The 26,138-nt window shown below is 42.7% G+C and overlaps 1 protein-coding gene across 1 annotated transcript in view; it reads right to left on the minus strand.

Annotated features, from left to right (window-relative positions):
• The window catches only part of ZBTB40 (zinc finger and BTB domain containing 40), a 28,962-nt gene extending 3,529 nt beyond the window's left edge, over positions 1–25,433 (minus strand). The window contains exons 1-16 of the mRNA XM_018562363.1: positions 24,393–25,433; positions 21,742–21,875; positions 20,204–20,411; positions 18,003–18,154; positions 16,883–17,075; positions 16,055–16,191; positions 14,539–14,737; positions 13,653–13,786; positions 12,221–12,389; positions 9,925–10,371; positions 8,583–8,789; positions 7,821–7,985; positions 5,069–5,283; positions 3,268–3,430; positions 1,788–1,874; positions 412–638 (exon numbers count right to left, since the gene is read on the minus strand). Of these exons, the coding sequence (XP_018417865.1) occupies positions 412–638; positions 1,788–1,874; positions 3,268–3,430; positions 5,069–5,283; positions 7,821–7,985; positions 8,583–8,789; positions 9,925–10,371; positions 12,221–12,389; positions 13,653–13,786; positions 14,539–14,737; positions 16,055–16,191; positions 16,883–17,075; positions 18,003–18,154; positions 20,204–20,411; positions 21,742–21,875; positions 24,393–25,389 (3,834 nt within the window). The 5' untranslated portion in view covers positions 25,390–25,433. The remainder of the gene's footprint in view (positions 1–411; positions 639–1,787; positions 1,875–3,267; positions 3,431–5,068; positions 5,284–7,820; positions 7,986–8,582; positions 8,790–9,924; positions 10,372–12,220; positions 12,390–13,652; positions 13,787–14,538; positions 14,738–16,054; positions 16,192–16,882; positions 17,076–18,002; positions 18,155–20,203; positions 20,412–21,741; positions 21,876–24,392) is intronic.
• Positions 25,434–26,138: the final 705 nt, after the last annotated feature.

Raw genomic sequence — 26,138 nt, forward strand, 5'->3', positions numbered from 1 at the left:
GCGGAGCCCGGGATCAGCGGGACAATGGCGGGGGGGGACAGCAGAGGGAGGGGGGGGCCGCACCGATCGTCGCTAAATACAAGCGATCCGCCGGCTGTAAAGGGTATAATGTATATTAACGGGCACCGCTGCCCGTTTTTAAATTGCGGCCATTTCCCGCTCGCGCGCAAGGGGGCGTGTCTGAGCGGACGTCTAGAGACGCCCGCTCAGATCTAGAGAGCTCCTGGCCGGCCGTTTTTTTACTACGGCCGGCCCGGAGGCAGTTAAGGAGTGTTCTTCCTGTGGTTTGATATATAGATGCCATACCCACCTTTAAAAGGTTTTGCAGACATAAGGTTGAGACAAGCAAACAGACAATTTCTACAAACATTGTAAAGTACATATTTCTGCAAGTACCATAGCATCACATACCTGTACAACCTGAGCATTCTCTCCTTCAGTTTCTTCTATTACAATGCTGGGGTGGTCTGATTCATAGTGTGTCTCTAGCTGAGTCTGGGAAGTAAAAAGCTCCCCACACAGTTCACAACCAAATGTGTTCTCCGTTTCGTTAAAGTGGTTGGTGGCAACATGGTGCTGCAGGGCTCCAGGGAACTGGAAACACTCGCTGCAGTAAAGACACTGGAACGGCTGGGACCCTGAAATGGGACAAAAGTAAACAGTTAAAGCTAAACTATAATGAATATTCCTTCTTAAAGGCAAAAAAAGCCCCATTCATACTTAGGCATTTTGTCTTGCGCCAAAAGTCTCGACACAAGAAATCCCATTCATTTCACTGGCCTACGCCTTCCCACCTGAGCATTTTGTCGCAAGCCACTGGAAAAAGTACATAAGCTTCTTTCGGGCAGTTCACAGCGTTTGACCCCATGGACTTCAATGGAAATGCCATGTATTTTGCACCTTTTTGTGCGTGTTTGTCCACTGACCGCAATGTCTTTCAATCTGCCAGCTAAGGTGCAAGTCTTCATGTACGCGCCTGACACCTGGGTGTGAATGCGGGCTTCAAGGTCTTACTGCTTCCTGCTTTGCAGTTCTCCATGGTTGTGCTTTATTGTTCCTTCTTACAATGCACTCAACTGACTCATTGAACACAATGCACTACCTGTGTATCTGATATCTTGAGGCTGATTTAAGAAAGAAGTTGAAAAGCGCTAATGCAATAAATTGACTATTGTCCAAACACGTGAAAAGCAAATACATGTAATTCCCAAATACCCATTTCATCTACACATGACTGGATAGTTAAAGGGAACATTTACACAATGTATTTTCTGAATATTCTCAACTCCTTTAAATCAGCCCACTTATCTTAGCATATGTTAAGCACTTCTGAGTGACTGTAGTGGAACACAGAGCTCTCTCTAGTGATTATTTTACAGATCTCTACATTTAATATGAAAAAAAGAGAGACGGGCGAGCATGTATAAATAAAAAGCGATTGTCACATCAAAAATAACTTAAAAGGCAAATAACTCAAAATATGCCCTTGCTAAAAAAAAATGCCATAGACCTGAAGAGTAGATACTGCTATCTGCTGCACACCCCAGTATTACTTTACACAGCGACCTGCAGAGTGTAGAGCCAGTGCTGTCCTACGAATGTCTCTCTAATGCTGCAGAGAAAACAGATTAGAGAAGAGGCTGATCGCATGACTGACAAGTCACGTGATCTGGCTCTCCTCCTGACTTGTTATACTGTATGTACAGGTTATAAACAGAAACACCCATCATTTGCTCTAGACTTTCATGCTAATCTAAAGTTCTTATTACAGATGGTCTGTCACTTGCCTGAGTGTTTGCATTTGATGTGAACTTGTAGTGCGGCAGGCGTGGGGTAGGTCTGCTTACATTTATCACATTCATACACCTTCCCATCTGAAATGGAAAAGAAGAGGGGCATTGTTATTGTTACCACACATGATATCTGTATCATATGGAACAGTTGGGCCTCATTTCCTAGTCTAGCATAGAGCTGACCTGTCTGTGATATTTGGTATTAGTGAAACAATTACGTTCTTTTATGTGCCTAACAAAGCAGTATTGAGTTTTGCTTGTGGCACCTGGGTTACAATTCAGTCAGATGCAATTCGGAAAGGTGCCACTGAGCCTGATCATACAAAGCATGAGTGTCACCGGTGATGCAACATATACGAGCATCTCGCATGACAATCCATCCATGAAGAGTGCAATTAAAGTGACATTAAAAGATTTTTTTCCCCTCCCCCCAATGTTAATGTAAAGACTTACCTTAAATGATGCCTCTTAATCCGTTCATCTTTTTCCTGTCGTTTTTAGCTGTCCCTCCAGCGCTGCTGCGGGTCTCCGATCCAGTGCCGACTCCTCTGTCCTCTTCTCTCATGTCCCACGGAGTCTGTGCGGGTGCACGATGCTCCATAGACTTACCTTGTGTCTCTCGACTCCCGGCCGAACATCTGAACCACGCATACGACCGCCCCAAGATCCTTTGCGGCCGCCCGAAAACGTTTCACATGTTCGGACGGGAGCACGCTGGGGAGACGCAGGTAAGTTTAAACCTGTTTGAAATTTAAAAAAAAAAAAGTTTTTGCATACATCTACTGCTTGCTAGCAATAGATATAAGCAAAAACCGCGGAGGGTTTAATAATCCTTTAACATGCAGTTTTGATAGCTGGCGATAGAAAACTAGTAGTCAAACATTGAAAAAAAAAGACAATAAGGTTATTACCACATGGTTCATATCTGCCAGCGAAACTAGATCACTATTAGTCTATAGGAAAGGATGAAGGAGTTCATGCCTATCTCAGTGATACATCCTACTGTATATGACCACCCTTAAATTGGCACTCAATGTCTGCACCCCTGTACAGACCTTGGGCTGGAGGAAAGAGCCTGTAGGAGCCTGTGCATTGCTGCCATGATGTTGATCGGAGTTGCAATGCTCTGCAGGCTCTAATGTGAAGATTAAATATTTTTATTTAATAATGTGGGTGCATTTATTATAATTTTTGTAAAAGGTGGACTATGCATTTAAAATTAGAGGACACAGGAAACCTTCAGACCTTCCTCACAGAACAAAGATTTTGCTTCACTTACTGCCCTGGTGACTGCATAAATCTCCCCGTTTATAAAGAACTTCCAAATCTGACATTTCTCAATTCCCAACAGTCAGAGCAAAACTAACAAATTGCCCCCGATGTTCAGCAGGCAATAGAAGCAGCCAGTTTGTGAAATAGACTTATATTCAACAAAAATGTAATGTAAAAGGAACGATCTCTGCAGTAGACTCACCCGGATGCTCTAATTTTGTGTGTTTCTGGAGTGTCGAGGTGTTGGAGAAAACCTGTTCACAGGAACTGCACTGCGCAGCAGAGAACTTGGAAGAACGATGATTCTGAGCAGCAAACAGGTCTGGATGATGTGTGCGATTATGGTACCACAAGCCAGACAGTTGCTGTAGAAAAACCAAGAGGATATTTGCCATTATCACACAGAACCTGATAGAATGCCAAAACAGCTGCAAGGGCTATACTCTAGACCAGTGGTTCTCATCCTGTGTAACCTCAGGAACCACATTTGTCCTTGGTCATTAAGTTGCAAAACACTAAAACACACGGCACTGCGGTACCGTGCAGGGAATTGACCTGTGGGCAGGAGGTGCGTTTGGTGTGCCATTCAAAGAAATGGCAACACAATGCACCTCCTGCACAAGAACGCAAGGTAGGTGCGATTGCGTGGTACAGTGCATTAATTGCACAGGGCTGTGCGATTAACACACAGTACTAGTGTGAATGGGCCCTCAAAAACACTCACAGACATTCTCACACACATATACACATAATTATTTTAAATTTAGGATGCACTCTCCTTACTTAGGTAGTCTCCCTACCTTATAAGAACTGGAGTGGATCCTCCGCATGCGGTGCAGTGTGGGCTGCTGTGCACAGCTCCCTTTGCGTGCCCTGTAGAGGTGCTGGGAGTCAAAATGTGATGTCACTCCGGTCCAGGCACCTCTACAGGGCATGTGAGGGAGCTGTAAGCAATGCATGTATGGATGGAGCTCCCTCGCGGCCATACTCCCAGCTCACCTATCCTCAAGCAGACACTCTGCATCGGGCAGTATATTTTGAATGGCTGCTCGGCGCGAGAACTGACAGTACTGCGCTAGGGGGAGGCTGAGGAGCCACTCACATAGTGCAGTGGAAGGCACGTGGTGAGCCCACTGGTTGTGACCCACTTTTGGGTCACGATCCACCAGTAGAGAACCACCACTATAGTCTAACATGGAAATGCTGCATTAAACTCAGGCCAGGGGCAAATGATGGAAGGGGCTGGAGCCCAGCTCCCAAAACACCTCAGACATTTTCAGCAATTGCTATTGATAGCTACTTGTTTAATGCTGTCGGTGGTCTTTGGTTATACTCCTCCTATTCCTGTTGGTCAGTAGATATCTTTTTACATGGTAATGGATTTCCCATGTTTGTATCATTCTTGTTTTAAGAAAACAAATATTAGTATGTGGCTCACAAGGCCAGTGTGCTCTATGTTCTATGTATGTTCTATGTCCTACCTGGAACAAGAGCTGCCAGCCACGCAATTTTGGAGAGAAGAGGATTGTGATTACATTTGTGAGAGATGTAGATAATCAGATCCATTCGATGATCCTGAAGCAGCGTGGGATTAGTTTCTATTTGACACAGATGTTTATCCTCTCAGGCAATTTTAAATATTGGGCCAATTATATTTCACAATGGAAAATCATGACCAAGGGTCCTACACTGCATAGTATACATCTGATGAATTTACATGCAAGAGAGAATATAGAACTTATGTAGTTCCGGTCTTGTCATTAGCACTTTGTGTATCCAAGTATATAGTGATCACCACCCACAGGCGGCGCACCACCACACTTGCTCCCGAGTGCAACACAAATCCAGACAACAAACAGCTGGCACTCTTAGCAAATCCATGATAAAAATGTATTCTTTCATAGTGTATCCAGGGTAAATAAAATGTATAGGCGCTGACATGTTTCAGCCAATCCTGGCATTGCTGATAAGCAATGACAAGGTAAAAAGTGAAAGCCATTTACCTGATAGGCCTTATCACAAATATCACAGTTGTAAGGCTTTCCTCCAACATGGGTGACAATGTGACGTTCTAGAAGAGAGGGGGCGCTGAAAATCTTCTCACATGACGGACACGGGTGATACTCCTTGGAATGTACAACCTGGATGTGTTGTCTGTTCTCCTCCAAAGTTGGGAAACTCATTCTACACTTCTGACAGTCATATGGATCTTCAATGTCTGGGAAGAAAAGGAGGATTCATCAGTCTTCCAAACCCCCATACACATGGGAAACAGATCACATGACAATCCCTTGGAAAATCCCTTTCACATTTAACATTTACCACTCACTACATGTAAAGGGAGTCATCCATGTAAGCAATACGCAATGCAGAATTATCTTTGCAGAACAAGCACAGGGCAAAGGGAAATAGACCCAACACATTACACTGCTGGAAAGGGTTTCACCCTAGGTTGTTGCCAGCTTTCCCTATATATTTAAAGGGGGACTCAACAGTGATGTTATTTCAGTTCATGTTAGATGCGGACAGTTAGCTACCAAACAATTCCTTATATTTCTATATTTTAATGAAAGAATTATTAAAGAAAAAAACAAGAGCTATGGAATACAGAAAGAACTTCACAGTGATGGTTTAAAGATACTTGCTGGAACCTTGCAGGAGTTCAAGCCTGATTGGAGGCTGCATGAGATAAATGAAAACAAATGCACAAACACTACCAAAGGTATGCGCCTGTTAAAGCACAACATACAGCCAAACTTTTTTTTTGTGTTAGTTATGGACAGAGTGAGCAATCGAAGCTCATTTTGTGTTTTAGTGTTACTAGTGTCCAAGACCTCTATCCAAAACTGAAAAATAAAAAGATAACCTTTGAATATTATTTTAAAGTCCACTGTGAAAGAAATCAGAATTGTCACAGATCATTAATTCATAGGACCCCAGTAGCTGCAGATTCCCCACTAAAGTGCATGTTAAGCTAAACCCTTTTTTAAGCTGTCTTTGTTGCTGTTGCAGAGCTTCCACTCACTTCCTGTCTGGTAAAATGTTGTGAGCAGGACAGGAAGTGAGGGGGGAAATCTAAAGTCCTGGATAACATTTAAAAAAAAAATGGCAGAGGTTCTAACATCGGCCCACTTTATCCAAAACTAAAACATGGGAATATTAACTTTTGCGAATACGCCATGCAGCCATTGTCTCCACTGTTTAAATAGGTGTTGCCTGAACAAGTTGTGTTCTTATCTGGCGGGATAAGGTATGCTGCCAGGTCACCTCCTCTCTCGTGAAGCTGTCGGTCCATGCCTTACTTCTCAGAGGGGGTGACACCAAAATGTCTGCCAGTCATTTTGGTGTCACTCTGTGCAGGCCGCAGCCCCCACACCCCCCTGGTGACACCTCTGGATGGGAACCTAGATCCCATCTATTCTACTTACTCCAGGAATTGTTGGATATGGCTTTCATTTTTTTTGGAATCCTATCTAGAGGAGCTGGAGGTTTCACACCCCAGGTTATGGATACAAAGGAACAGATTGTTTCCGCAGTGGGCTGTGCAAGGACCCAGTGGGGAGAGAAAAGGGGGCTTTTTAGAAACCAGTCCAGACCTCGTATATAAAAGTCTTAGAAAAACATTTATTCACTAAATTGTTGTATACATAGTTTAGAACCAAGAAATAAAGTACAAAATCATGTCATCAATAAAAATATATATCATTAATAAAAATACATATTGAATATGCAAGTTCATCGTTAGGTGACAGTACCGTGCGGTTACGAGATATACGGTAATTTTCAGATGATGTAAACGCTCCTATAGGTCCCTACATGTTTCGCCCCCAGAAGGGGCTTCTTCAGGGGAAAGAAGGCAGATCTCCGGGAGAACTGTATTCATGTATGTCCTCGCCAGATGTATAATCAAAGCAACAAAAACTAGATGACATGAAGCAGCTGCAACGAAATCATATAGGAGGTTGATTCTGTCGAAGGTAAACCACCACGAACAACAATAGATGGAGGGATCGCGTCGGAGAACAGCACGCTATACTCCTCAGGGATCACGGGCAGCCGGTGAGGTACACTTAGGGGTCATGAAGTTCTATTAAGGGGACATATATAGACCAGATCTTTTGCCAAGTGTGAAGTTACTGTTTGTATCCCTGGAATCAGATTCAACGGTGAACTTGCATATTCAATATGTATTTTTATTAATGATATATATTTTTATTGATGACATGATTTTGTACTTTATTTCTTGGTTCTAAACTATGTATACAACAATTTAGTGAATAAATGTTTTTCTAAGACTTTTATATACGAGGTCTGGACTGGTTTCTAAAAAGCCCCCTTTTCTCTCCCAAAACTGGGTCCTTGCACAGCCCACTGCGGAAACAATCTGTTCCTCTGTATGACCTTAGGACAGGAATGCGGTCATTATACAACATAGTAACACTTTGTTTCCACTGTCCTAGTCATAAATGTTAATAAATGTAGGGATCTTTAGAAGTCAATTTTGTTTTCCTATTCACCGACTCACGTTGTGGTTAGACAGCCTTTGGATCTGGAACCAGATAGGAGCATTTACTTCTACAATGCATTTGACTGATGTGATCCAATGTGCTATTCCTGTTCCGACTTAAAAATATCGAACTATAAGCACAAAATAAAAGAACATCGCACAGACTATAAAGGCAGACTGCTTAAGGATGTTGGATAATCATGATGAATGCGACCCATAAATGCAGCTAATATATTAGCTTTACTTACTGTGGAATGTGCGCAGATGTATGGAAAGTCCATTGGCCTGGCTGAAACCTTTCCCGCACTCTCGACAGACGTAAGGCTTGTCTCCAGTATGAGTTCTAACATGCCGCGTCAGCTCTATGGATTGTGCAAAGACAGCGTCGCAGTACTGGCACACATACATCTTTCCTAGAATGAAACAGGATTGGTACATGTTAGGTGATGCAATCATTGTTTACTCTTCCAGAAATCAAAAAGAACATTTATAGGGAATATATAAGCAGCATCATTCGTCCAAAAGCAACCAAAAAATTAACCAACAATTAGGTGGGGGTGGGGGGGGAGAAATGAAACCATTATGGCGCAATCCTAATTCCCTCCTTTGAAATGATGAATTGCACCAGGTTGGTGGTGTAAACGCTCTATAAATAAAACTGCAGAAAGTTTACAAAATAGATGTGAAGAAACTGCGAAGGACAGCTTTAAAAACAGGGAAAGTTGCAGGAAGGGAGATTCCCCAAGCCAAAAAATGCCAACACCTGACTTATTTACTAGGGATGTTCAGATACCAAGTACCGTACTCTGTACAAGTACAGATATCGACAAATGATTTCAGGACAGTGGTGGAGTGCGAGAGCTACGTCCCAGCTGCAACCGCTGCAACCCTGGTAGTTCTCATGAAAATGCCAAGTATCAGCACTGGTATCTGGACATCCCTATTATTTACCTTTTTTGAATTCTAAATATGCTGTTCTATAAAAATCTAACTGACTGATCCAGCTGTACCTTCAGAATGCTTCTTCTTGGTGTGGTAGGAGAGGGCGGCAGCCTGTGTAAAGGTCATATGGCAGTGCTTGCACACAAAAGGACGTTCCCCCGTATGGAGACGCTGGTGGTTTTTCAGGGTGGAGTTTGCAGCAAACTTGGCACCGCATTCCTCGCAGGAGAATGGCTTCTCATCAAAATGCTCTGTTCGTTTATGATACTGAAGACCTAAGAGGCACAAAGCACAACACTGTAAGAAAAACTCTACATTATAGGGCATGTATGCAGATGTGTTCTGTGATTTATTTCTTTCTTTCTACATTTATAATGACATTTTCCTTCCAAGAAGCCTGTGTGAAACAGGGAGTGAAGCCTGTGTGAAACACGGAGTAAAGCCTGTGTGAAACACGGAGTGAAGCCTGTGTGAAACACGGAGCGAAGACTGTGTGAAACTTTTATATGCCACTTGTAAAATTTCTAGGTGATATAATGCACAACATTTTTTTTAGATTGTGTTTTTTCTTTAGTTCTAGCCATAGGAAAGAAATCATGCACAAAACTAATACACATTGAAGGGGATTTATCAAAACTAGAGCAGACAAAATCTGGAGCAGCTGGAAACCAATCAGCTTCTCGCTTTCATTTTCAAATCTTACCTGAGCAAACTGAAGAGAGAAGCTGATTGGTTGCCATGCACATCTGCCCCAGGTTTGATAAATGCCCCCATTACCTTTAAAGCCAAACTCCAGCATACATTATTTTTTTAAATGGTCCCTAAAGAAGTTTATAGTTGAAGTGTAATGTACACATAGAATACCTTCCCTTGTTCACATGCAACTAAAATGTTTCAATCAAATTAGTTTGTTTCCAAGAAATACCTATTTTGAGACCCAGTGATGTCACCACAGGGTCTATCTGCTGGTCTTTGCTCTGAGTTTGGTGAGGGGTGTTGGAAGTCTCCTGTAAATGTCTCCGCACCTTGCCTTGGATCTCCTTTCAAGCTTTATGAAGCAACACATCTAAATGCTCTTCTAACATACCTAAAGCCACTGTCATGTAACGCTCCAAGCAGGGTCTTTTCTCCTCATGTTTGCTTGCAGATGGGCTACACTTTAGGTGTCCACATTTCTGCCTGCCTGACATGGACACTCCCCATTGGCTGTCCAGCGCTATTGTACTCTCAGGAGCCACAAGAGGAGTGACGGCAGTTCCCCACACCCGGACAGACTCCAGATGGATGGGGGGGGACTTTGGGCTTTACACAGGTGGAAAGAGAACATCTACCTTTTCATTGCTAAGCTGTCCAAAGTCAGTAAGCTTCCTAAAGTGAAACTCATGCAAATACAAAATGATCATACGATACCTGAAGGATGAGCAAACTCCTTGCCACAAATGTCACAAGTAACCAGCATTCTCCTTTTGCCTTTGTTATTCCGAGAAATCAGGTAGCCATGCACTTCTTCTCTGTGCTGGTCCAGCTCTTTCTTGGAGGCTTGCACCACATTGCAGTCCTTGCACTGTAAAGGATTCCTTTTTGCCATTCTGCAGCGCTTCATATGAACCTCCAGACGACAGCGGAAGAGGAATATCTTGTCGCAGGATTTGCAAATAAAGTTTTTCTTTGAACCCTTTTCTTGAGCGAGTTCTACCCTCTCTTTTTCTGAATCCATCTCTTCATTTTCATCATCCTTAGCTTCCTCATCCTCTTCGTTCCTGTCCCCAATCTCTTCAACGGCATCCATGTGACAGTCATTGCCATCGTTCCACTTGTCATCACTGTGGAAGTTGCACTTACCATCCACCAGCAGCCCTAAAGAATAAAGAAATTATTTCTCAGACATAGCAGGACGTTATTTTATGTTTAAAGGAAATACTAGTGAAAAATAAAAACACGAAGATGCCCTTCTTCAGTATCCTCTCCTCCGGTGATCAGACTGCAATATTGTAACTTTTAAGATACCAGTGCTGATACTTGGCATTTTCATGAGAACTACCAGGGTTGCAGCGGTTGCAGCTGGGACCTGGCTCTGGCGCTCCACCACTGTCCTGAAATCATTAGTCTGTATTGTTTTAGAAAAACTGTCACATGACACTAAACAAAAACGTATCAGTACTTGTACTTGCAAAAATGGTATCGCTTCATCACTATTTATAAAACCAAAATTCTACATTAAAACAGAGATGTACAAATCCCAGGAGCTCCGTGTGCTCCTTACAAATGACAGCTGCCTTTTCTCTAGTCTAGTCTTGGAGCTCGAAAAGTATCTGTACTTGTACAGAGTACGGTACTTGTACAGAGTACGGTACTTGTACAGAGTACGGTACTTGGTATCGGTGCATCCCTAGTAACTTTAAAGCAAGTCACAAGGTGAAAACCTGCAGCAGAGGCTGATCTGTACCAGACATTTGTGAACAGAGCCTGCTGCACAGGCCCCAGGATTTACTCTGAGCCAGGATTCTGGTCCAGGAAATAGATGGTGGCCCTGGACGATATTTGAACAAAGATAGTGCCATCCTTTTAGAGATAAAAGTAGATAAAAGGCATTGTCAGGTGGTGTACTATGAATTATGTGAGCGGTAATCATTGCCTGTAAGGTTTACTCTAGCAAATTACTTAACAAGCATGCACTTAATATGTAAAAATGTGAGCTAGGTCCACCTTTTTGCATATCTCACTTCCCGGTTTTCAATCAACAAGGCAAAGATCAGGAGTAAACTATAACAATCCAAATTCATCTTTCCCCAAACTGACCTCAGTAACCTGAAGACAGTCTGAGTCTTATTGGTTGTTAAATATATATATACATATTACTCTTAGCAAATCCTTCTTTGAATGCAAACAGACTTTAGTCAGGCAAGAATACATAACCCGATTAGAAGAGAACTATGAGGTGACTGATTTCCACTCATCCTCATAGTTAGAGACGACGTGTGACAAAAGAGCTAGCAGAAACGTGCAGCCGATCTGCTCACTTCCCAATCGTCTCTCTGCAGTGAGCGCTGACTGGAGGAACAGAAGGAGGAAAGGCGGACACAGCTGGCTGGATCACGACAGTATTGTCGGTATCCGTCCCGGGTGCGGCGCCCTCAGTATATTGCGGGCAATAGCCCACAATATACTGAGCTTCCGGTCATGGGAGGACGCTAGTATATGTCCTACTGTGACTCTAAACAAAACTATGGGGGAAAACACTTACCCCATAGTTCTGTTTTAAATAGGAGGCTTTAAAGCAGGACTCTGGAAATTGCAAAACAAAAATGCGTAGAGAAATATGTGTAATGTGTAATACTAACATTATTCCTCTCTATGGCAGGCTCCCTCCATCTGTGTATCTGGTCCCACTATCTCTCCTCTAAGATGCTCCATCCACCGGTCGCAGGACCAATAGTCCTGCATTGTACGCAGGGACGCAGAGACAGCCCACAGCCTGGAGTATCAAAGAAACATAGGCCCGGAGCAAGGCATAAGGTAAGTGTTACACCTTATTCCTCTACCCCTAGACCTAAAGAGCACTTAACCTTTGCATTAAGGGGGGGGTGCAGCATACTGCAAGAGCAGATTTTTTGCAATTCTCAGAGTTCAGCTTTAATATCTGTCAAAAGATGAATGACTCAGTAGATCTTCCAGCAGAATACACAGACAGTTGAAATCTCCTCACCATTTTGCTCCAGATCTTTGAACACGGGCTTTAATTCAGGGGCAGAGTCTTTGGCAGTGCACAGCAAGTGGCAGAACTTCATGACAGGGATATTGTTCTGTAGTGCAGCACTCAGAACCATCTTTGAAGACAAATCTCCATCTTCTGGTTGATCTTGGATACTTAACAGCTGTAAAAAAGGAATGGCTATTAGTTTGCTGGGGTTGACATGTAAATGCATGCTCATTAATATAGTGACTGTCTCAGGACCAATGGCGCGGTCAACGTCAGTCCAGTGAATTCTCTATAAGGAGTGGAGTGTTTAATGGTGAGGTTCTTGACAACATATATGCAGATTGCCCACCATGGTCACTATGTAAAGGCAGTATAACTGATCAAGCTCAACAGATGTCATGTGGTACTGAATGAAAGTCACCAAACAGAATTGGATTGCGTCATTTTATATATATTAATAGGCGCATATCACCAGGATACATTTCTTTCTTCGCAAAGGATTTTTTTTTTTTCATTGTTATGATCAGTGCAATAAGTCAATGTTTTGGGGATATATGGTGCCAAAGGAAATCAAAATCCAATTGATCCCATCGCACTCCTGACCGGTAAATAGCCCAATATACAGTGCGGGTGTATATTGAATGGAGTTAAATGGAAATCGAATTGGAGTGCGAGTAGCTTTTTCATTGGCTGTATGGGCCAAAGGGGCCCCTCAGTCTGGAAACATTAATCAGTGCTATTGAGCTAGAGATATATACCCATTTCCATGGTGCCACTAGATCACTTCAGCATAACTTTTACTGAAGTGGCTGCATAAGAGTGTACAGTATATATAAAAAACCCAACCCAAATTCTATATTAAAAGGGACACTAAACTCAGGAGTTACATTTTAAAAATGTATCTTGTTTGTGTATCACTTAGTTTTAGATCCTCAAATCATCTCTGAATTGGTGCTGACACTGTCCTTCCTTCTGGAGGGTGGCTACTTGTGTTCCCCATGGTCCCCGTGTGTGTTATAAAGTAGTCACCGCTCCAAGCTCGGTCACATGATGGACTACAATCTCACATTTAGTTTACTAATTTGTAGTGAGATTGTAGTCCATCATGTGACTGAGCTTGGAGCGGTGACTACTTTACAACACACACAGGGACCATGGGGAACCGAAGTAGCCCCCCTCCAGAAGGAAGGACAGTGTCAGCACCAATTCAGGGATAATTGGAGGATCTACAGCTGAGTGATACACAAATAAGATAGATTAAAAAAAGTTATTCTCAGCAAAGGTTCTGGAAACCACTTCTGGAAACACATCTCAACACCAATACAAGAACAACACAGCAGATATTTCAAAACTGAAGCAAAGTCTCCATTTTTGCCACAGTTTTCTGTACTTCAGCTGTTATAAACATGTCTACAAAAGTTTGAAATAAAACACAAACCTCTTTCAGCAGATCACTCAAGGCTTCATCTTCAGATGCCAATGAACTAAGGTGCTCACACTGCCTAAATGCTTGTGCAATTAACGAGCTATGGTGAATCAAAATTTCAGCGACCTCGTTTTCTCTATTCAACACTGTCAAAAAATAAATAAATAATAATATAGCGAAACAGAGCAGAAACAGTAAGCAATATTTCTGACTTCACTAGCTTCTGCATATCCTCTGCAGTACATCATAATAAGGAAGCAACATTTCTGTAGTGCAGCGGCCTGAGGTGAAGGGAATAACTCAATTGCTTCTCTACTGCTGGCTTCGACTCTACCAAGAGAATTAGTGAAAACTGCATGTTTGCGTTGACTTCCTTAAAGCCTATGCGTGCTCAAAGCCCAATGCCAGCCAAATAGTGTCGAAGAGTTATTTGTCTGTGACTATCTGGGAGATTTGTCATCACTTCCTGTCCCAGTGATACCAGTACAAAAAATGAATAGAGAAGTTCTTGCTGACACAGGAAGACATGGACTACAATAAAAGAATTTGCAGTTCTAACCCTTCCCTGTTCCCCTGCTGGAAATATTTCCCATAATTTCCTATCCTGACACAAGAAGTGTATGGGAAGACTCTCCCGTATAGACATAGCAGCAATAAAAACGGAATAGCTCCAACTTTTCCCCACTATATCCCCAAAAAAGTTTTGGCTTTAGATGAGCTATACATAAACTGTGACTCAACATGCACGTAGCAATATTTTGTAGGTACATGTGAAGAAGCCAGTGTCTGTAAAGGGGCAACCTCTCATTAAAGTGAGAACATTCAAAAAGGTATTCCCTTTATTTCCCCTTTAAAACTTGCCCTTTAATTTGTATGCATGTCTCTGAAAGAGCCATACCACTCTGGAAGAAGACATCAGCTCCTGGTTCTTTACGGACCTCCTCCATCAGAGACCTCACAGCTGGGCTCAGTTCTTCCATGGCTAAAAGTAACTGCCAGACAGCCATTGCAGGTAACGTTTGTTCTTCAAAAACTGTGAATATCAAAATGCCAAAAATGCGCGTGTTGCAGTTTTTCCTGACAATCTGCTCCATCATCTAAAAAGAGAATGTAATAATAAAAAATAATATGTATTTAATGTATAACTTTATCCCAACACTGAACATGTGTAGAGGAGGGGAGAGCACAGGAATCGCATCAATGTACCGAGTTTCCTTCATTATCCAATCAGTAGGCAGGGAGAAGGGAGATCACTTGGAAAGAAAAACTTCAACGCCATATACTGTTGACGTTTCCTATACTCTCCCATTACATCTCTCATGGGTCAGTACCTCGAACATAAACTTTAGGCAAGAAGGGCGCTTGAACTGTGCACACACTATAAGATTAAGGCAGGACATATGTAAGGTGTACATAATGGAGATTGTGAGATTATTTTTGCCTGGATTTATGTATTAAGGGCTTGTTCACACCATATACAGTGCGTTGCAGCTTGGTTAGCTGCTGGAACTGTATTGCAACCCGGCCGGCTTCCTGCGTTCAGCGGCGGGAGAGGGCGTGGCGGTGCATTGAAGTCAATGGCACCGCAGCCACGCCCCCCGCCCGCACCAGAACGCGTGGCACATTAATACCTGCGTTATAGTCCAATGCGACCTGAAAAAATGCTGCATGCACTATTATTTCAGATTGCGCTGGACACTGTATAAGAGGTGAACAAGCCCTAAAGAGAAGCTCCTACCAAGAAAAAAAAAAAAAAGGTTAGAATTTTTCAAATTTGTTTTAAAAATAACTTTCAGCACTTAATGTCTTCTTAGTTAAGCAATGGAAGGGTCAAAGGGGCACCATAATTGGGCTGTGCGGAGGGCATCAATTGCCCTCAATTCAGCCATGACTGTTTACTGCTCCCTCTAGTGGATTATCCATAGCAACATACCAGGTATCATTTTTTTTCCTGGGGACATAAGCAGCTCGGTGTGCAACAACCACAGAAGTCGTGGAGGAATATCAACCCACAAAAGGAAGGAATTTATGACATGGAAGAGAACGAAAGACAAACATTAAGAAATCTAACTGGGAATATGTTGGGTTTTAGGGTCAGCATACAGAGGCTTCAGAATAAGACTCAATATAAAGTGCAAAATGCTTTCCGGTTAAACACTTGCATCGGATACTGCTTTTGGACACTTTTAGATGCTTTTACATTGATCTGTATAAAGATCAAAATCAAAGTAACATAACTCATGACAAAAGCAACAAACACAAGTGTCCACCACTCCATGCAATCCAAAATTCAAACATGCCATACCCGAGCCTTCAAAAATACTTCTCAAGCGGCTGTCAGAAGCAAATACACAAATGTTTGTACAAAAGCCCTAAAAACATCACGATGCTACAAAAGGGAAACAGGAACTTGCCTCTTTCTCGTGATCTGTTAAATACAATGCTGTTGAAATGCCACCAAGGATGACATCAGCTTCGTTCACCACCTCCGAAAAATTCTCCTGATATTGTTTTAGCAACTCTGCTCCATAATCGGCTGCACTCAGCTTGCCTGGATCGGGAGAAAACAGAATATGTTACAGAAGATTGATATGCTGCCAGTGTTAAGGAAGAACCCAATCCATTGTCTTGAAATGTAATCCAAGTTTATTGAATGTACATACATGGCACTTTACCAGCTAAAAAAAGAGAAAATGCTAAATTGTTTACATTTCAGGATATACTTATACCATCTGTCTCATCTGAGCCAAGACGCTGATTAACATACGATATACCCTTCATTAATGCCAGCAAACTTACTCCAGACCACCAAACATACAAAGATTCCCACTACGTTTTCCACACTATTCCTTCTTTTACAATCTCACACAATTTTCTTTCAAACAGGAATTGTTTCATTACTCTAAAGTTTGCGCATAATTACAAACGGCAAAAAATTGCCCTGGGCAGTCAACACGCGACCTTTTGTAAATCTACCTACTACAGTCTGAAACTGAAGCTAAGGAGCACTGAGGGTAAAAAATAGCCTGGCAGTAGGTTTGTAGGACATACCAAGGAAACTAGAACACCCAGCAGAAAATTACCCAGTGAGAACTGAAGCCAGGACCCGTGTGCTCCAAGTTCACAATGCTAAACCTCTGTATTGATTTCTAGATGGCCACTTACATACTTTCACATCTGCCAAGATGAACTTAAAATGTATTGTGGAAGACAAAAACCACTCTCCTGGGTTTGTTTCATACCTTGAATGTTGGATTTTTTGCTGTGTGGCTCCAGTTGATCAAGCAAAGTGTGGAGATCAGGAAATGCTTCTCTGACAGCTTGAAGAAGCTTGACGAGACTGTCGGGGCACAGGGTTTTGGTTTCTGATGCTTTCCTCAACATTTTATCCATAGCTTCCTTATGTGATCCACATTCACAGCAGTCAGTGATCACCTATCAATGTATTCACTTTTAGATAACTTCCACAAGTTACAAAAAAATGCAGGCTTGCTCAAACCACAAATACACACATCAAAGATATTTGGCTACTGGCATATTTGAGATAAGACTTTAAAGTGACTTGAATGTAAAATAGATCAATAAAACGCTTTTTAGGTATAACATGCCGCAATGTATCTGCAACAGTTTTCACAGCCCCCTCTACACCCAAATATGCAGGGCCAAAAAGGTTCCACGTAGTTCCAGGTAGTGCTGGAGCTTGCCTATGCTCTCCCACACAATCCTACTGCCTCTTAAAATATGAAGGGCTGCCTCACTGGACAAAAGGGTTGTGTATGTGGCAGGCAAGATCCATTATTGCCAAGAAAGGGACAGCACTGTTCCGGATCAAAATGGCCTGTCATTTAGTCATAGAGTGGGCAATAAAAGCCGCTACCTGCCCAAACACACCATTTACATCATATCCTTACACTGTAGGTTAAGAACTGCAGTGCTGGACAGAATCTGTTCATTCAATGTGTCTTGGAGAAAATGATAGGTGGAATCTGTCTTGTTGCTACAGGGCAATATAGAGAGTTCTTATTGTAAGCATATTTGTAAATGACTAGCATTCTCTCATAAGCAGCAATAATTATTGTTCAATTAGAATAACAAACCCAAGAAGGCAAACAGGTCGGTCTCATGGAAACATGTTATCAGAGGAAAGTCTTGACCTTTACTACTGTAGAGCATTGATCTTATTATACACATACAGTGCAGGTCAAGGCACTTCAATAAACTTTGTATGGGAGTGTATGTGCACAGCTGTCTTGCACCTGCTGAACACTAATGTACCAAGTTTAACACTTAATCTGACTTAACGCACGTGTACATTGGGACAAATAGGTTCCAGTCTTCCTAAACAAAAGCCATTGTAAATACCTTCTTCTCAATGTTGGTCAGAAAGCCCTCCTCTGCTGTATCTAGGCACTCTATGATTGGACTGAGTTCTGTAATACACTGGATCAGCTCTTCTCTTCGTTCCATCAGAAGATCAAATAAGGTCTTTTCTCTTTCCACTGGTTCCAGAGGCCCTGTGACAAACAAGACAATTAGGTAATTAATAAACCATGTGGAAACCGAAAGCTTGGTAGCTTCTGTGCTTGATGACCCATCTGCACCACTTGCATTGCAACAATGTACGTTACCTGCATTGGCACGCTGTGGTGCTATTCCCCAATGCACCTCTAAAAACGTACAGGTGGGGGAGGCAGCACATACCTAGCAGTGTAAAATCACTTCCAACAAAAAGCCAGCAGCCAGGAACAAAAATTTAAACAAGTTCCTGGCTGCTATAGTTGACAGCAGTTTGTGTACACGACAGCACTGTCAGCAACATAATTGCTACGTCGGCAACAGTGAAAGGGTCAACAAGACGAATGCTCAAATATAAAAAAAAATATGTCTTTGTCCCTGAGCAGAGAGTGGGTACCCATAGATATTTGAGAGCAGAAAAAGAAAGGAGACGAAAGAAAAGAATTAGAGGTGCATGGAAATGGAAATTTCAAAACAGAAACGAAAAAAAATTGTCAGGCCGAAATTGAAAGTTTTATTTACATTTTTTCAAATGTTAACATTATTTTTATTTCTTTGTTATAAACGTTTTAATTTTTTAATAATTTTATTTACTAATTCATTTTTACTTTACTTTTAGGGGCTTCAGGGAAATATTAGGGGTCTAAACAGACCCCTGATATTTCCCTTTTAAAATAGAAAAAGAGATTGAAGACATAAAGTCCTCAATCTCTTTTTCTGCAGCCCCTGTTATCAATGATCAGGAATGCTCTATACTGAGTGTTCCTGTTCATTCATAACTTGAGAACATTGTGTGTTTACTATAACTACAACTATGAATGAACATGAATGGTGATGTAGATCACTTCCATTCATTCATAATTGAGAATATAGTACACATAGAATGTCCTCAATTATCTACAAACACTCAGCGATCACTGATAGCTGAGTGTTTGCACTCACTCTTCTCTCCGACAGCTGTCACAGGAGGCTAAGCGAGCGGTGCGGGAGGAGAACTCAGCCTTCCGTCACAGCGCGATATGTCTCCGCCCCCACACCGCTCTGCCGGACTGTGATAGGAGGCTGAGCGGTGTGGGAGGAGAGACGCCGGCCGCTCACAGCGCTCTCCTCCCGCAGCGCTCAGCCACCTGTCACACTTTCTCTCCTCCCCGCTGGGACACAGAGCAGCGCCCAGCGGGGACAAAGAAAGCACGGATGCGCCGATGTGTCAGCAGGAAAATGGCACAAAATTTAGCCAAAAGTGCCATTTTCATCCGATATGTTTCAGTGGCCGATATATCGGTGCATCCCTAAAAAGAATAACTAAATATCACATCCCTTTTTCTTCTGTCCCCTTTACCAGTCCTCGTCCTTCCAAGGTCTTTGTTGTGGGCCTGCTGGCAGTCTCCTGGCCAGGCTCTGCTTTGTCCTTGGCATGTGCAGAACAATCTCTGTTTAATTCCTATTGAAATACCAAGGCTGAACAGCCCTTCCATAGGTGAATGTAGACTCTTCTATGCATGCCGAGCCTGGTCAGGGGACTCGGTGAAGAAGCACAGTGGCACTGGCAGGGAGGATTTCAGAGGTGAAGGGACAGTCAAGTATAAGACTTGCGGGTTTGAAATATAAAGTACAGTTATCCTTTAAGAGGTGACAGTGTGGACTTGAAGGAGCGTATATTCTTTTACAAACAAGACTGGGCTAACAAAAAAAGATATTTACTAAATCTACTACATTATGCCAGACTTGAGGTGGCCATACACTGTTCTATTTTTTTTTCAACCAGAACAAAAAAGATAGAACAGATTCCTTCATCAACACTTACGAGCATTGATCAAGGAATCTTCTGCTGTCTTCATTGTATTCTGACAGTGGACACTAAAACAGAACACCTGAACAGAACCGGCAGCTCGTTGGCTGCCCGCTCTGTTCATTCAGAGATATTCCAACTGGCTCCTTCGATCAGCTGATCGAGGGATGCCAGCCGAAAGGGTGCCGGCTGGTTACTTAAAGGACCAGATGAAATTTGCACAGTGTATGGCCACCTTTAGACTTGATTTTGATATTACCTGTATCTACAGCTACTTCCTTCACAGGATCTTTGGATTGTGGCTCTTTCTCAAGCAATGCTTCATTCACACTTGGATTGGTGTCACGACACAACTTCAGCAAAGCCAAAACAGTCTCAACGACAATACTCTGCCCATCTTTAACCTTTTCTAGAAGTTTGGCAAACGTTGAACTCCCCTCTTCAGCTTGGCAACATTCCATCACAACCTGCGGAACAGCACAGAAAAACATACCCTTTACTTGGAGATATTTCAATACTGAAAATGTAGACAATTCGGTGTCATATCTAAAATGTGTTTATAGTAGAACAGCTCATCAAGACTGGTGCCTGATACAAACAGCAGAGAGGCCACTGAGAAAATGTAAAACCGATGCAATTGTAAACTTGCTTTACCCATTTTGTCAAGGCATATTCCATATATCACGGGCTGTGTAACATTGGGTACAACCTTGAGATATGGTACATGCGTTTAGCAATTAAAGGGTTAAAAGGAACAATACTTCCTACTTGTAACCTATGAGAAGGAGCAGACATTAAAATCGGCAATGATACCATTATGTCTGCTATGGAGTGAGGAAATTACACATTTTTAACTCCATGAACAGACTTGTTTCAGAAGTGCAAAAGACTAGCAGTCCCCAAACGTTAGCAGCTCTAACATAAGAAATGCCCGTGAGCCCTGCTAAGCATTCAAATAACTTTCATTAGAAATAATATGATTTACTTTCATGAGACAATTACATTAATGATACTCTGGCTTTATTGCTTTTGTAAAGTCTACAATGCGAAATCCAATTATCTCCACATTTTCACATCATGGACTTTTCTTTACAGGGAATGTTTTTAACCCCTTCATGACTGAGCTAGTTTTCAGGTTCTGTTCATAAATGAACGAAGGGTTGTGTTTTGTGCTGTTTCAGATACAATTTGCACTTAGTAGAGAGACACTAAGAAAATAATACATAAAAAGGGGTGTTAATAAAAATGACATAAATAAGAGAATCCTATTAAAGTGTTTGTTATACTAGAATAAGAACACTGCATGCTTTTTGATCTGTTGAAAAATACCTGGTGATCCTGTCAGTGTTCTTGACCCAACCCCAACCCACTTCTTGTCTTCTCCTGTCAATGCTAAGCAGTCTACAATAGCCCATGGTAGATTTGTCAGGTGGTGTGTCTGTAGTCCAATTATCAGTCTGTGATGGCACAGGCCGACACCCCCTGTACAGATCGGCAGGACAATGAATGACAACTGCTCTGGTATTTCTGTACACAGCCCCGCTTCTCTCCAGCGGTCATGTGACCGCTTAAACAAAATGCATGCATTCCTTCACAGATACTTTATAGTATTCAACAGAAAAGGAAATATAGGAATATTAGGAATACAAAGCATTCCCAGCCACCTGAACTTATCATGCATTATTTCCAACCTATGGAACCCGATTGGCTGCTATGGACGATACTAACTCTACATTTTGTTATGTCAGCCCCAGCGAGTTGCAGACGGATCCTTTCTTCCTTTACCAGCACTCTCACCTGTTTTTCAGCTTCTTTGATATCGTCACACTTTTTCAGATTTTCAAGAACACTTTGGGGGTCTGAGAGCGCCTCGCTGAAGATGCTCTCATAACGGATAAGAAAATCCAACTCACCCGATGCTTTTTCCGACTCTAAACATAAAATACATCAAGCAACATTAACAAAGAACAAATAAGGAAACACAAACAAAGACCATTATCCCACTTTTAAAGGACCAGTTATAGTGGTTACCAAATACAGCAACATTATAGGATCAGATAAATGTTGCAGGTTTTTCTTTTATCGTCAAAGCCATGGTCTCTATTAGGGATGCACAGATACCGGTTTTACGGTACCGAGTACCGATATTTATATTTCGGTACTAGCAGATAACGAGTACCGATACCACCGGTAGCATAGAGCTGGCTTCCCAGATAATCGGGGAGCCAGGCAGCATGTCATTACCCACCGCTTGGCTTCTTGATTGCCCGGGAGGCCAACTACATTCTGTTTGGCCGGCTTGATGTCGATGGGAAGGAAAGTCAGCTTCCCAGCCAATCGGCATCTAGGCCGGCCAAATAGATCTGACAATATGGTGACACAACCTACACCCTGCAGACCCCTCATTCTCCTTACTTCGATCCTCAGCAGCATTTATTACTGTACCACAGATGCGCCTCAGCCAGCTCTGCCCAGAGCTCTCATTCAGACATCCTCTGGCGGTGCTGGCACTGTGCACACAGGAGGCGTAGGCAGATCCGGGAGAGCGGTGTCTGCCCAGCTGGCTGAGGGACTGGTACGGTAATGACTGCTGCTGAGGATCTATGTCAGGGGAATAATTTGTCTGCAAGGTGGGGTTCGTGTCACCATATTATCAGATTAGTTTGCCCGGCCCGTGGCTGATTGGCTTCCCAGCCAATCAGCATGGAGCCAGCTTCCTGGCTCCATGTTCCCTTGTGGCACTGCCAGTCAGAGGAAATCTCCCTCTGACCGGAAGTTCCAATATCGGGAAAGGTATCGGAGCATTTGGGCACGTACTCGCCCAAATACTCAGTATCCAGACCAATACTGATACTAGTATCAGCATCAGTGCGTCTCTATATTTACATATGATGTGATGATGGGGTGAGCAGCATGTTCCACAAACATTTTTATGGTTACAGTTTACCTTGGCTCTGCTGTATGGTGCGAGGGTTTGGCGAAAACATGTCAGCTCTCTGACAGAACATGGCAGCATTAGTGTGTGCAACAACATCATCTCTAATTCTAATTTCTCCTGGGGTTGTGCTGTATCAGCAGTTAATTTGAGAATATTTAGATGCCTGGGCAGAGAATGGCATCTTGAGACTGCTGAAGGTAGTTTTGCATTTCCCCTGAGTTCAGCTTTAATGTATACATAGTCACAGTCTATAACCAAAACTTTTTGGGGGGGGAATTGAATGCGGAAAGGTTAGAGCCCGTCAGGTTTTGCTGCTACCTGGGGTTGTTAGAGAGATTTCACTTTCACTTACTGTCCATGGGACAAATCTGCAACAGGAAAACAAACAGCACTAAACATCTGACAGATGTTCTAGCACTTCCCCAACTTAACTTAAAATAAAACATGCCTACTTCTCTCTGTGTTGCTGTTATAGTGATTTCCTCTCACTTCCTATCCTGGGGACTACTTTTTTTGACCAGAGAGGATGTTTAGGTTGGGCTGATCAAGATGAGGGGTGATTTATTGAGGCTTTGTAATATGTGGTGGAGTTAGTGGATGATAAGTATTCGGCACCAGGATCTCAGCTGTATTGTTCTGGAACTGTATGGTCATTTTTCCTTGCCGAGATCTATGGCCTCAGATACAGTAAGTATGCTGCAGAGAAAGAGTTTATGTATCTTTCGGGATTACTTTAGGGGGTAGGGTAGTCTTTGCGTAAGTGTCAATGGACAGATGGTTTGGATTTATAGGGTAAGCGTCTGAGGAGAGGTTATGTGTTAATATATGCGTCAGGGAGAGCCTCTAATCACTAACGGAACTAATAAAACTGTAATTAAATAACCTGCCAAAATACACACATTTTATGAAATCATAAGATTAATAATCCAGAGAAACATGCATTTTAAGGAAGGTGTGGATCATATTGCAAATGAACAAACATGTACAAAAATAATTCTTTAGACATTAGAGTGACACTAAACTCAGGATTTAAAAACTTAAAAAGCATTCAAGTAGCCCATCAACAAAAATTTATCTTATTTGTGTATCACTCGGCTGTAGGTCCTCAAATCATTTCTGAATTGGTGCCGACACTGTCCTTCCTTCTGGAGGGGGGCTACTTTTGTTCCCCATGGTTCCTGTGTGTTGTAAAGTAGTCACCGCTCCAAGCTCGCTCCCGCGATGGACTACAATCTCAATAGAAATGAGTAAACTAAACATGAGATTGTAGTCCATCACGGGAGTGAGCTTGGAGCGGTGACTACTTTACAACACACACAGGGACCATGGAGAACAAAAAGTAGCCACCCTCCAGAAGGAAGGACAGTGTCAGCACCAGTTCAGAGATGATTTGAGGATCTACAGCCGAGCGACACACAAATAAGATACAATTTTGGTAATAGTTAAGGCAATTAAATGCAATTTTAAGCTTTAAATCCTGGGTATAGTGTCACTTTAATTTAGGTGTTACCTGGCTTATCAAGTCTTCTTTTCTTTGCTGCGGGCTCAGCACTCTCCTCAGCTTGAGGCAGTTTGTCATCTTGTTCTGTGGACTCTGGGAAGGTTCCAGTACATGTCTCCTCTATAGCAGAGTCTGTGGTTTCTTCTTCTACTACTGTTTCAGATACCAGCTGATCTGTGGACTCCTCATGTATTGGTTGAACACATGGCACAGTTTCATCCTTAGCAGGACAATGTTCTTCATCCAACCCCTCAGATATCAGTGTTGCATCTATCTGTGCAGGGCTTGGTGGTCTAGCAACATGTGAAGGCCCAGTCACACAATCCTCCTTTTCTTTAACACCTTTGGAACCCTGTTGTGGTTTAACTTGTTCTGCGGAGCACTTAGGAGGTGCAGGATTGCTGGTGTGCAGGTTCCCATTAGTGTCCAGCTTCTTAGAAGAAGAAGTGAGCGTTGAAACTTTATCAGCTTCGCGCTGCTCAGGAGTAGAAGCTAGAGCCATCCCCCCAGTATTCATGGGCAGTAACATCTTATCGATGGCAAAAGTCTCACTTACGACGTTGCTCCTGGGGACCGCAGGCCTGGCCTCTGGTTTACCCAAGGTTAATGGCTTAATGGAAACATCCTTCACCTTTTGGCTCTGGGTGGAGTGATTCATGAGCTCCGTCAGGAGGTTCTTACAGCTCACGGCCACATCAAACATTTGGAGGCTGTCTGCCACAGAGATAATTTTTGTCAGATTGTGTTTTCCCGGTGGAAGTTTTCCTGAGTACATCATCTCCAGCAGCAAAGAGAATTCTTCCGGGGACACAACAGAGGAATCGATGGAAATGGTTTCCGTTGTTTCCAGCAGGGACTTAAAGAGGAGACTTGCGGCAGAAAGGACAAGCTTGTGAGCTCGGAAATGCAACGTGCCAACGAAAATTGTGCAGTCGCAAAACTGCTGCTCTTTACACAACGTGTAGACTTGCTGCAAGAGCTGTCGACTGTAATTTGGAAGCTCCATTGCTGAAATATAATCTCTATTGTAGGATGTATCCTTGAGGGTTTTGCCCCTACATAGACAGGGAAGATAAAAGATAATTGCTGCATCTTCATCAATTCATTCAAGAAGCACTTTAAAAAAAAACAAAAAAAACAGGTGAATTTACTAACCCCGGAGTGGACACAAGCTGCAGCAGCTGTGCATGGCAGCCAATCAGCTTCTAGCTTTCATTTGAAGCTTTAAGGAGAATTATTGGGAGAGTGAAATACACTCATCCACATAGTTAGAGCCAACGTGCGACACTGTAGCTGTCACACACCGGGTCTATTGATCGAGAACCTATCTTCTCCCTGCAGTCACCACTCCCCGCAGGGATTCCCCCCTTCCCTCTCTGTTCCTCCAGCACTCATTGGAGGGGCAGACAGGAGAGGGGGGCGGACACAGCTGACTCTGAAGAGGCAGAGCCAGCTGTCAATTAGGCAGGCAACAATAGTGTCAGGATCTTTCCCGGCTGCAGCGTGGCTCTGTGCTGTCAGCATAAAGTGAGCTAGTTGCCCACTACATGCTGAGTTTGGGTCACAGGAAGACATCAGTAATTGTCCTCCTGTGACCCAAAAGAGAACTAAAGCCAAAAGAAGGCTTGGCCATAGCTCTCTTTAAGTTTTTCGATGACATGCACATGGTCTGGGGCTGTCACCATCACATTGACTTCACTACTGGCTGACCTGGAACAAGCACGCAGGATGGCAGCTCAGACTTTTCAGACTCCG

Source organism: Nanorana parkeri, unplaced genomic scaffold (genome assembly GCF_000935625.1).
Source record: "Nanorana parkeri isolate BGI_ZX_2015 unplaced genomic scaffold, ASM93562v1 scaffold573, whole genome shotgun sequence".
Classification (NCBI taxonomy): domain Eukaryota; kingdom Metazoa; phylum Chordata; class Amphibia; order Anura; family Dicroglossidae; genus Nanorana; species Nanorana parkeri.